We start from the raw sequence: 12,786 nt of genomic DNA on the forward strand, positions 1-12,786 counted from the left end.
GATTCCTCAAGGTATGTAAAAATATGCCTTAAGTGACAATTTCCTCATCCAAAAATTAGACTGGGTCCTACATGCTAGTGCTCACAAAGCATATTTGACAGGCTGTCTGCAACAGTGCATTACCAGTACATGTCTGTGTGTCCACATGTACGGGCAGGAAACCAGAGCAGTGGCTTCAGGAGGGAAGAGAAGAATTCTAAAAATGGAATTATGATTTGGATAGGGGATACACTAACTCCTGCAGCCATGGAATTCCCAACTGCCCTAATCAAGAACAGCCTATATATCTAACACAATTCATCAGTAAAAGGAACTCCAAAAGCAGCAGACTAAGTCTGCTTGGCACTGCTCCTGCCCATCTCCCTTCCTACCATTTCTGCTTCCTGATCAGAGTTGATACTTCGTATGTTGCAGCACATTGTTATGGATTCTCTAGCTAGATAGAACTAGGCACAAAGACTGCTAGAATGATTGCAAAAAAAGGGTTGTGGTATTGCGTAACAGCTGGTCTGCAACAGTCTCCCTATGATATCTAGCCTGATAGCATGTTTACTCTGACCATGTAGACATTTTGGGCTAAGTGTCAGTGAGCTCATTTATCTGCTTGACTCTTCTGGGTATATACAAAAATTGAAGGGCATGCATCCATCCACAAAGCATGCAGAATGTCTGAGCTCTGGAGATTCAAATTTTCAACTGGTTGTATGCTGAGTGGGGCATGTGCATTTAAAATCTGCATCTGCAGCACCACAGATCAGTGGTTTAAAGACCTTGTGATTCTGAGCATCAAATTCTTTCTCTTTTCCATCTGTAGATCTAACTATTGCAGCCTATAAAGTGGTTGAGCAAGGAACACAAGACTGAAGGATGTCTTCTTCAGTAAGATTGACAGAATGTGTATATTCCATATGGTACTTTTTTTCCCGTATAATTTGTAATAACCAAACTGTTGTAAAAGGGGGAAAAAAAAGGCATAAAATTTGCATGCAGACAAGAAAAAAAAACCAACACCAAAAAAACAAACAAAAAACCCAAACACGAGCATAAAGCGTATTTAAGGCTTCTGCAACAATATAAAGTTAAATAAACACTGCAAATTATCCTACAGAGGAAGTCCGTATCAGACAGGAAAACCAAAACAAGCTGTAAATCAGATCTTACCTCTTCTGCCCCAATCTTTCCCATAGTTTAAAGCTAAGCAGGACCTATATCCTTTGAGAACTTCAGGATTTCAGTTACAATAACGCTGCTAATCACCTGAACATTTTGCCTGTGTGCAGCTGGTATTTTACCGGAAGACCAAAGTTTATGCCAAAAAGCTAATTCACAAACCATATAGGAGAGAAAATGTTTCTCGCTGACTTCAAAGGAGACAAAAAGAGGCCCTGAAGCATGGCATTAAATTCCCAGCTTTGTAAACAGTTGTGTTGTACAATCCCATCAATACTGCAACGATATCTGAAAATTTCTTAGATCCCTTGTTATTTAAGACTTCAGATGCTTTTTTTAATATTTAAGCCAAAATGGATTATAATCTGTTTATATTACTTTGCCAAGGTTTGTTTGGAGAACAAAAAATAAAGTCTGTCATTTCTGTGTGAAACACAGAGTGCATGATACTCTTATCAATGGTATGAAAATATGCAACTGAACCCATGTTTTGAGCAAAATAGGAAGTAGGGACATAGGAAATTGCAACTTTTGAGTTAAGTGGATTACCTGAGGAAACACTTACACATATTCTCTTAAGCTTATACTCTCCAGGAAAAGAACTTAGTCATCTAAGTTTCAGTGATGTGGAAAACTTTACAGCTTTAAGGTAAAGAAAACCCAGACAAACACATAAAGGTTAAAAATGGTTGAATATTGTGTAAAAAAACCCCCAGCGTTGCATACTTAATATCCCCATGGATATGCACCTTAGCATTTTTACCTTATCTCACATGCAAGAACCATAAAAACCAAGTGATTTTAACATATTACTATAGGCAGAGACAATAAACTTGTTTGGGGTAAGAAGGGCTACCTATAGGCAGCTTACAGTCATTCCAAACCCTATACTGTATATCCAGCATGTGTATGTACCATGTTAGACCATGCAATTCAGAACTCAGTAAAGATTTACTAAATCTCATTTGATATATGCCCAGTCAACAAGCCAATATGAAAATGTGCATTAATTTAACTGTGTTCTTCAGAATTGCATGATTACATATCAGGTAGCCAAGTTCACCCTTTTCAATAAGCATGCATCATGATCCCAGGTGTATAAGTAACCACTGATTCTCAGAGTTATCTCTGCCACAATATGCTTTCCTCAGCTCAGACATTACTGAAGTCCTAATCATTTGAAATAGGCTTAAAATAAATAAAAGGTAGCAAACAAAACAAAGACAGACTGTGCAATTCTCAGTCTCATTTCTACTCTTTCTTAAACAACCAATAACAAAATAAATACTACTGCTGAGACATGAGATATGTAAAACAGCTCAAATAAAACTTAAATCAGCACTTTCACTTACACATCTAGAAACTATGTTCCACCATGAATTAAAAATTCTGATGGACCTTCCATCCAGTTTCATTATGTTCATAAAGACTTAGTCATGCTCTAAAAATCTAATGAGTTTGTCTATATTGGGAAGATATTCCTGTGTTCCAATGTAGCTTTGATAAATCAAGTAAGCTAACATTGCACAGATTATCACTGATGTGCCAGGGTAAAGAAAATGTAATTGAGGTCATCAGCCTGTCAGGTAACCGGACTGTTCTTGAAAGGTGCACAATAACATTTGTAACACAGGCCACTTAATCCTACAAAAGTTCATCTTCTGTATTATACTTTCCACCCTCCCCCTCCCAAAGGTCTTTAGCATTTATTTCCATTTAAAATATTCAAAAGTTTTGCATAATCCTTATGTTTTCAAGATGGATAGTTCACATGCTAGAAAACGTTTCCTTTTTTGAGGGGGTTGGAGGAGGAAGTTACCATCACATTACTTACACTTTTCTTTAATTAGACAATGAAAACATGATTGATGTGCTTTTTCTTGTTACCTTGTTAATTCCGTACTTGTTTTCAGGTGTTACTGTGTCAGCAAATACAGTTAAAGATGGGTTTTTCAGAATGTCTGTTAATTAGGTGAATGAATCCCCCCTCAGCTACAACTGCCATACAACCTCATTACTCACATTCTTATTCACCATGACAGCACATGCTCTTACAGTACAAACACATTCTTTCTTGTAACAGCAGAATACTTTTATATATAATATATTTAGAATTTCCCCTATTATTCTAACAAGGACCCCACTTCAGTGAACTACTAAGGAAATTAACATAATTGTTGTCTGAAACAAAGCTGGAATACTGACTTGTTGCACAATATTTATTGCAGAAAGAAAACAGTTTGGGCATTTTTAATGCTCATATTGTAATGTTACAAGAAAAATTTGACCTGGAAGCAAAGGATCCATGTTTTAAATCTCATGCAGGAATGTCATGACTACACATTATATTTTTAAAAGGCATTTAGGGCACTGGGCAGAGCCCTTTTCATAGTCTACGAAAGTAGGACCTAAGATGCATTATCAAATACAATTATTATTATTTTTTTAACTTGTCTCATTTTGTCATCAGAAAACCAACCCAAAACTGAAAAAAAAACCCTTTGTTTGCAAGTCAAGTTTTATTATTAAAAAGGTACAAGTAAAGGCCAAGCAAGGTTTATTTGTCATCTTAATTCCAAAATAGAAGAAAGTATGAGGACTTTGTATCTATATTTCTCACAAATACAGGGTGAGGGTTCTTTTAGGGGATAGGGTTTGAGTGTAAGATGTGTAAGGAAGCTAAATTCAAATTCAGATATGTAGTGGAAGTAGCTTGAGCTTTAAAAAAACAACACTAAGCTTGCTAAAACAGTAAAGTATTGCCAATTCAAATGAAGGCATTTCCAGAAAAAAATTGCTGAGAGGCCTACCTACAGAGAAAAGAGACAAGACTTCACACATGCGACGCTGCAATTAACCATTGCCTTCGGACAGAACTGCAAAGCAGTGCAAATCTTCAAGCCACAAAGTCACCTTGGGAGCCTAATATTACAGCTCTTCTCATGTCTGTTTCTGTAATCGGTATTTCAACAATCCACGTGGCCAACGGTGAGCTACCTGCCTGAAAAAACACACAAACAAACCAACCAATAGGGATGACTGGTGAGGAAGGTTACCTCTTTCCATTACAACTGCCTAGGCAAAATCAAGTACGTGTCTGTGCAAGATTTTGCTTTGCTTCTTGAGCTTCAGAACTTCTTTAATGTTTTACAAATAAAATCCACCCAAAACGACTCACACACTCAGCGACCCCAAGAGATGGGAGTTTTACATCTTCCTCACAGTTTAACATACATTTGCTGCTTTTCGTTTATGGCTCAAATTAGGAATCAGAGATAAAATCATCCTTGTGCATCTCTACACAGGCACGCAACAATTTTGACGCTGAAACGTCAAAACGCAAGCAAATCCCCAGTCCCTCCCGTAAGCAGTCCTAGACAGCATTTAGAAATCCAAGTCCTCCACCAGAAGAGGACCCAGGAAGAAAAATGGACTTAGTTTCCAAAATACAACATCAAACCCCTCAGAAAATCCCCCCCGCGCCGTGCCTAGCAGCGACTACCGGTCCTCCCCATGTCTGTCCTAGAATCAATACATCTGCCGGCCACCGGAGCCGGGCCTGGCGTGGCGTGGCCCGGCCCAGCCTAGTCCTGCGGGGGCCCCACTCCCCTCGGCTCCTGCCGCCACGGCGGAGCGCGCTTGCGCCACCGCTGCCGCGCGGGCTCCCTGCTGGTCGGGTCTCGCCATGTCCGCTCCCTCCTCCGCGGTCGCCCTGCGACCAGTTACTCACCTCATCTTTGACATGGACGGTCTCCTGCTGGGTGTGTAGCCTTCACCCCTCTCCCCTGCGGTGGCCGGGCCCCCGCCTCGCGCGAGCCGATCCCACTGTGCTGTGAGGCCTGTCCCATCAGTCCAGGCGGCATGGGATGGTAGCTGGCAGCAGGCAGCGCCCTCCCATCCCCACCTCGGGGCGCCGCCCCGCCGAGGCACCTCCCGGGGTCGCGACACCGGAGCAGAAGGGCCCCGGCCCCGGCCCCGGCCCCGGCCCCGGCCCCGGCCCCGGCCCCGGCCCCGGCCCCGGCCCCGGCCCCGGCCCGCTGCTTCCTGTTGTGTTTTCACGGCCCTTCGCGCTCTGGGCAGATATGTAGCGCGCCCCGGGCGTCGTTGATTAAACTAGGCTGAAGGGAATAAAACAGTAGGAAACGATTTGTTGCCCTCTCTTTGTCCTGCCACTCCCTGCCTTCAGGGGCAAATTTGGCCCAAATTAAAAGATCTGGGGCTGAGACTGAAAAGGGCGCTTACTGTTAATGGTGGAGGACTAAATAGAGTGGCAATACGGAAGGAAGCAAGGGCGAGATTGGAGTTTAAAAGCCAAATAAAGCGGAAATGGCAAATAATGGGTTGCCGGTTTGCAGAACCCTCCAGGCCGTGGGCTTTCTCATAAGAAGCGGTTGAGGGAACTAGGACTATTTAGTCTGGAGAAAAGGGGGGTAGCCTTTATCGCTCTCTACGACTACCTGAAAGGATGTTGTGGTAAGCTATATGTCTGTCTCATTTCTCACGGTACAAGTGGTAGGACGAAAGGAAATGGCCTGAAGTGGTGCCAGAGGACGTTTATATTGGTTAGTAAGAAATAATTCTTCACCGAAAGGGTTGCTGAATATTGGAACAGGCTGTGTGAGTGTAGATGTGGTGCTTAGTGACATAGTTTAGTGATAGCCCTGGCAGTGCGGGGTTAACGGTTGGGCTAGATGATCTTAGGTCTTTTCTAATCTAAATGATTCTATGGCACTGCCCCGGCACAGGGGCAGGAGGTAGGAGGTGGCTGAGAGGAGTGTGAGGGTTGCTTGTTCTGTTCAGGGTACAAGAGAGCATTTTTAAGCATTTGGAGTTGCAGTCTCTTAACTGAAAATTCTGGAAAACACTGTGATAGTCATCATCTAATTTTTGTATCGGCAGTCTTTCAGCTTTGCAGGGTTCTGTGATCTTTCCCAGGCTACAACTAGATTGGATTTTGAAGTTTGATTAAGTCGTTATGACTAGAATAGTATTTAATCGGTTTTTAACTGTTTGCAGAGTCAGAACCTTCTGCTGTGTGTCTCCTATGGAATAATTGAATAGTTTTGCATTTAACTTATTTTTTAAAATAATCCATGTGGATTATTGCACAGGAAGCAGTTTTGAATGTGGGTGAATTCATGTGAAGTGTGAACCCGAGATGTATGCCTTCCTTCTGCAAAACCCAAGTTGTTGCAGTTTCTGGAAAACTTGCTGTGAAGTCTAATGAATTACTCAATTTCCAAGAAATGTGCACTTTTCTGTCTTTCATGCATGTAACAGGCAAAGGCAATTCAGTTATTGTAGTTTAAAGCAAAAATGGCTTTACTCCCACTGTAACAGATAGTTTCAAGCATTCTAGAGCCTTGTCTTCCGTTGGTTTCATCTGTACTCTGAACAAGCTGTACAGAACAGTGACTGAGCTATTTCAGTATTTAGTGAGAAATAAGTAGTGTTTACCACAGTTAGGATCACGTGCTTCTTCCAGGCAACCTTTTTAGCTCTAGTATCTGCTTTCTTGATATCCGTCTCCCTTCCCCAGCCTGGTGATTGATTAGGACATCATGGAATTTTGATTAAAACATCACAAAACTTCTAATGTGTCACGTAATGTTAATGGAAAATGATAAACATGCATATTTCTAGAAGCTATACAAATCTACATAAAAATATTTTGAAAGAGCACAAACGAAGTTTGTGGTACTGGCTATCTGAAACTGCACTATTTAAACTTAAAGTACCTCAACTGCTTGTGACCCTTTTTTTTTTTTTTCCCCAGAATCTGAAGCTATAGGTTTTGCAATCATTTTCCCACAAAGTAGTGTGTGAAAATATATGTAACTGGATTTGGAAGTTGTCTTCTAAACCTTTCTGGTTTTATTTAAAAAAATAAAAATTCATCTATAAACAATGAAAAATTAAAGACTAAATTGATCTAATGTGCCATAAACTTGCTTTCTATAGCTAACTTACTTGATTGTGATTATCGAAGATAGGATAGCTTCTATAGGAAGATTCCCCAAATATTTGTGAATGCTTCATAACTGTAAAATCCTTAACTGAGGTCTGAGGCACTTCTTTGGAAACAATTCAAGTGTTACACTATATACCCTGTATACTTTAGTGGCTAAGTCTAGGCAATGTGAAAGTGTTGCTGGGTCTGATCTTTTGTGCCTTGGTCTCCCCCATCTTTTTAGCATAATTGAGACTGATTAAATTGTCCTTGTGTCTCACCTTCATATATCAGCTTACTTTCAACAGGGAAGTTCTTGCCTCTAAATCACTAGTGAAATACTTCATCCCCTTTGTTTGCAGTCCTTCTGTACCTGTATTAGCTGAAGAGTTATCATACTATCATACATAATTTTTTCACCTCTTACAGTCAATGTGGTTCACCCTCCCTCTAGGGCTTTCTCATTTTGGATTACCTTCTCTGTCCCCTTATGCTGTTAGATGAAGTCTTGCGGGGTTCAGCTGTTATTTCAGTTGCCAGGAAAATTAGTACACTGGAAGGTAATGCTCTTATTTAGTAAGTGAAGTGTGTGCACAGAACATTTAGACAGCTTATTGTTTAATAGATAAAATTAATTGATGGACTATTCTTTTGTAGGAAACTCCAGATGCAGTATTAAAACTTGCGTTTGTACTACAGGTACATTCTGCTTTATTATACATATGCAGCAATGCAGTTTGTAAGTGATAGTCACTTCACTGTGTAGTATAAACCAGAAGGAAAAAAGTACCTACATTTTAATTTTTGATGCAGTGCTGTATTTTAAAAAAACAAATGTGTTTGTGGTATTACATTTCTACTTGCTTTTCTACTTCAAATCCTTACAATAAATGCTCAGAACTGGTACAATAGTAGACTACTGTTCTAACTGCTAGTATGTAGTATAATTAAAAGTGTTAAACTTATTTATGTGCGTGCTTATTTGACACACACATAACACAGTATAGGGTTAGCTGCATAAAATTATTCAAAAAAACCCAAAAGAAACCCCAGAGATACTTGATATCTAAATAAATATTTCTGTTATAGTTGTACTGTTTAGTATCCAAGTCTGGCATTTTAGCATGCTATAAAAATGTACAAAACCAGCTCTGAAGATACAGAAGGAAAAATCTATTGAATTTGTACAAAATATACAACTCGAATAAGGCCTCCAAGGGTCTATCTCCTCAACTTACTGCATACATTGTATTTTGAGCTATGACAAGTGGCTTTGTTGCATAATTGTAGGCAGCAGCTATCCTACCACCAGAATGCAGATAGGGTTGAGTGTTGCCCTTGTTCATCTGTGCATAAATTTGTAGAGGGCCGAAAATATTTTATATTTGAAATTATGCTCACTACTATCTACACTTATAATATTAACCTTTCCTAACTGATAAATGAACTTACAAAAACTGCTGCAAAGAGAAGGTATTTCTTAGAATTGTGCTTAAAGCTGAACTAAATCTAAATTAACATGCAGAGAACATGATACCTTAGTATAGCAATTTTAGTCTTTTTTTGCTAAATTTTCGTTAGGAGTAGTGATTATTTTAATGTAGATTACTGAACTTGGCTGGTATCCCTTAGTGTTGTGAAAGTGCATCTTAGTCTGTAGGAGCTGGGGTTGTTCAGTCCTGAGAAGAGGTTACTGGGGGGAGACCTTATCACTCTCTATAACTACCTGAAGTGAGGTTGGACTGAGGATGGGGCCACCGTCATCTTGTCAGCAAGTGATGAGACTGGAAGAAATGGCTTCAAGTTGTGCCAGGGGAGACTTAGGCTGGATGTTAGGAACTATTTTTTCCATGGAGAGGGTTATCAAACATTGGAATGCTCTTCCAAAGGCAGTGGTAGAGTCACTGGGCTTGGAGGTGTTTGGGCAGAGTGTGGTTCTGGCACTTAAGGACATGGTTTAGTGTTGACCCTGGGTTGAGTGTCGGTCTGGATGATCTTTGAGGACTCTTCCAACTGGATATTTCCAGTGATTCTGTGATAAGATCTGGATCTGATGGTCACCAATGCAGGGGAACTTCTTAGGGATGTCAAGATTGGAGGCAGCCTGGGCTGCAGTGATCACACTCTGGTGGAGTTCACAGTCCTAAGGATATGCATCAGCCAAGGAGCATCGTCAGGACCCTGAATTTTAGGAAAGCAAAGTTCCAGCTCTTCAAGGAGGTAGTCAATAGGACCACCTGGGAAACAGTCCTTGGTAACAAGGGAGCTGGCAGACCTTTAAGGATGCTTTCCATAGAGTGCAGGAGGTCTTGATCCCCAGGTGTAAGAAATCAAGGAAGGGAAGAGATCATCATGGCTGAGTTGACACCTGGTGGTCAAAATAAAAGACAAAAAGTAATTGCACAGACAGTTCAAGCAAGGACAGGTGTCTTTGAAGAAGTATGGGAATGCCCCCTGATGGGGCATTCTGGAGTATTGTGTCCTGCTCTGGGACCCTCAATACAAGGAGGGTATGGACCTGATGGAGTGGGGCCCTAGGAATATCATAAAAATTATAAGGGGTCTGGAGCACCTCTTCTATGAAGACAGCTTGTGAGAGTTAGGATTGTTCAGCCTGGAGAAGGATCCAGGGAAACCACATAGCAGTCTTCCAGTACCTGAAGGCCTGGCAGGATAGCTGTACAACTGTTTACAAGGGAACATAGCAAGAGGACAAAGGACAATGTTTTGAATCTAGAGAAGGGTAGATTTGTATTGGACATGAGGAAGAAGTTCTCTATGATGAGGGTGTTGGAACACTGGAAGAGGTTGCCCAGGGACGTGATGGAGGCCCTGTGCCTGTAGACATTCAGGGTCAGGCTTGATAGGGCTCTGAGCAAGCTGATCTAGTTAGAGGTCCCTGCTACCTGCAGGGGGGTTGGACTAGATGACCTGCAAAGGTCCTTTCCAACCCAATGCATTGTATGATTCTAGGATAAGTCATCATACTCAAGCAGATCTAAAAGAGAGGTGGTTTTTGAAGTAGCTTATGCAAGGTACCTTTGCCATAAGTCAAATGCATGTTGGACTGTACAAGACACAGTTGATTCTGACCATTTGCAGATGGATGAGAGGAGGTTTAGGCAGTTGGGATCAGAAGCTGCTGTTTTTGCAGTTGCTCTTTTGTACGAAGACAACTTGTATTTTTATGTGCTACAGCCTCTGCATGGCTACTCATACAGGTAACCTCTGGTTTATAATGTGGGAGAAATTAACCTGCAGTTAAACTCATTTTGCAGTGTTGTGAGATTCATAAGAGTTTTGGCATGTTTTCTTTCTTCCTAATGTTACTTTCCCATTGTCACAAGTCAAAAATGTACTCTTGCTTCCATTTCATTGCACATGTTGCCTAGGAAATTGCTGTTAAAGGAAAACTGGTGAGAGATCCATGTGGAGTTTGCTTATGTACGTGCTGTGTTTTATTTTACAGTGTGAATGGGAGGTTAAAACAGCTCCCTATTTATTCTGTATCAGAAGAAATAGCACCAATTCAACTAAACATCAGTCCTTTCTAGATTGTTCTCTAATATGGCTTAAGTGCAGGAATTAATCTTCTTAGGGTATAGACTGGCAATCTTGTAAGTCTGTTTTCTGCTCCTAGTAGTATAAACTTACTTTTTTGCCATTTTCCATTTGTGTCTGATTTTGGGGAATGAAGAGGGAAACAAAAATATTCCTTACCCCTGAGTTCAGTTGTTTTGCTGCAAAAACAAATGGATTGAAGATATTTTTATATGAAAACACCTCATGAAAGCTTCTTGGCTTGAGCAAGTTTTGCATATAGGTAAAATGTCTCCTCATAGGGAATTAACCACAAATAGAGTAAATAAGATTTGTCATATGCTTGAAAACTAGCCTTTTAATTTAACAGCAAGGAAAATTTTGGCAGACATACTAACCTGGAGTCTAATTTATATTATTCCCATGATTGATTTTTGAATTGTCCACCCACATGATTGCCTGTTGTTTGTGGTTAGAATAATCCAGGATCAGAGCTTAGTTCAGCATCATAGAACAGGGAGTTTTAAATTTCTGTAGTGGTTACCGTATTTTAAAATGCAGTGGGCAGCATTGACAATGATCTTTTTTGCCCTGGGGAGTTAACAGAGGACATCTCCCAAGCTGAAAGATCCATGATTTGATTTTAATGTTACACATAAATAGCACACAAATGCAATGTATTTTTGGTACTTATTTTTTTTGGTACTTGCACCAGATCTAAATTAATCTGTTTTTTAAAAAAACCCACAACACAAAAAACCCTATCACCACCACCAAAAAAACAAACAAAACCCCCACAAACAAACATACAAACAAAAAAACCCCAACCCAACCAACCAAAAAAAAACCCCAACCCAAAAAAAACCAACAAAACAATCCAACAAAACAAACACCAAACCAACCAAGCACCCCCCAAAAAAACCCCAAACCAAACAAAACCCCATCTGTTAAATAAATTAATCCAAAGAGATTTTAAATTTCTACTTCTAGTAACAATGGCTTTCATTTTCTGACTTGCACACACTCACTTCTATAGAGGGCCTAATAGAAGGGGAGTGGTTAATAGGTTGAGAGTGGTTCTCCTTCCCCTCTGCTCTGTCCTGGTGAGGTCACATCTGGAATATTGTGTCCAGTTCTGGGCCCCTCAGTTCAAGAAGGACAGGGAATTGCTTGAAAGAGTCTAGTACAGAGCCACGAAGATGATTAAGGGAGTGGAAGATGTCCTTTATGAGGGAAGACTGAAGGAGCTGGGTCTCTGGCTTGGAGGAGACTGAGGGGTGGCCTCATTAATGTTTAAGGAGGACAGAGCCAGGCTCTTCAGAGATGGCCAATGGTAGGACAAGGGGCAGTGGGTGCAAGTTGGTGCACAGAATGTTCCATCTGAACATAAGGAAAAACTTTGAGAGGGTAAAAAACACTGGAATGGGCTGCCCAAAGCGCTTGTGCTATCTCCTTCTCTGCAGATATTCAAAACCTGCGTGGACATGTTCCTGTGTGACCTACTCTAGGGGATCCTGCCCTAATGGGCAGGTTGGACTAGATGATCTTCTGAGGTCCCTTCCAACCCCTACGTTCTGTGGTTCTGTGATTTAACAAGTTGAGACATGTACTTTGAAGGTGCTGGGATTCTAAAGGTTTTGTTTAGTGATTAGTAAAGATACACACAGCAGTTTGACCATTTATGAAAAATAGTTTCTTTCTGTGCCTAAATGCAAATTTTCAAATCTCTTTGTAGATGATAAGATTTTATATTTGTTGGTTATGTGCACTGTTTTGTGCATGAAGTTCCAATTATTTTGCTTTGAATGTAAATAATAAGGTATCATTGTGGTGGGTTGAAAGGAAAGGCTCCACTTTCCCTCCGCCACTGAGAAAGAAACCGTGGCTAGGCCAGTCGGAGAAAAAGCAGACTATGTATTTACAAGCATGTATAGGAAGCAGATTACATGTAACACCACAAATACAGGGATTTTACAATATATACAGGAATATACAGCAAATGAACTCAACCAGAAACCAGACCCCCAACAGAGGGGGCTTCCCCCTGCACCCCTTTCACCCCCCTACCTCTCTTCTCCCCCAAAAAAGGTAGAAAAGGAGACAAGGGTGGTTAGCAGGACAGGGGA

The 12,786-nt window shown here is 40.7% G+C and overlaps 2 protein-coding genes across 2 annotated transcripts in view; one reads left to right on the forward strand and one right to left on the reverse strand.

Annotated features, from left to right (window-relative positions):
• STS (steroid sulfatase) overlaps positions 1-4,173 on the reverse strand; it is a 145,989-nt gene extending 141,816 nt beyond the window's left edge. The window contains exon 1 of the mRNA XM_054164907.1: positions 3,981-4,173. The gene's annotated coding sequence lies outside the window, so the exon portion shown is untranslated. The remainder of the gene's footprint in view (positions 1-3,980) is intronic.
• Positions 4,174-4,855: 682 nt separating this feature from the next.
• The window catches only part of PUDP (pseudouridine 5'-phosphatase), a 90,641-nt gene continuing 82,710 nt past the window's right edge, over positions 4,856-12,786 (forward strand). Inside the window, exons 1-2 of the mRNA XM_054164823.1 lie at positions 4,856-4,931; positions 5,506-5,643. Of these exons, the coding sequence (XP_054020798.1) occupies positions 4,856-4,931; positions 5,506-5,643 (214 nt within the window). The remainder of the gene's footprint in view (positions 4,932-5,505; positions 5,644-12,786) is intronic.

The sequence above is a fragment of the Dryobates pubescens genome, chromosome 10, assembly GCF_014839835.1.
Source record: "Dryobates pubescens isolate bDryPub1 chromosome 10, bDryPub1.pri, whole genome shotgun sequence".
Taxonomy (NCBI): Eukaryota; Metazoa; Chordata; class Aves; order Piciformes; family Picidae; genus Dryobates; species Dryobates pubescens.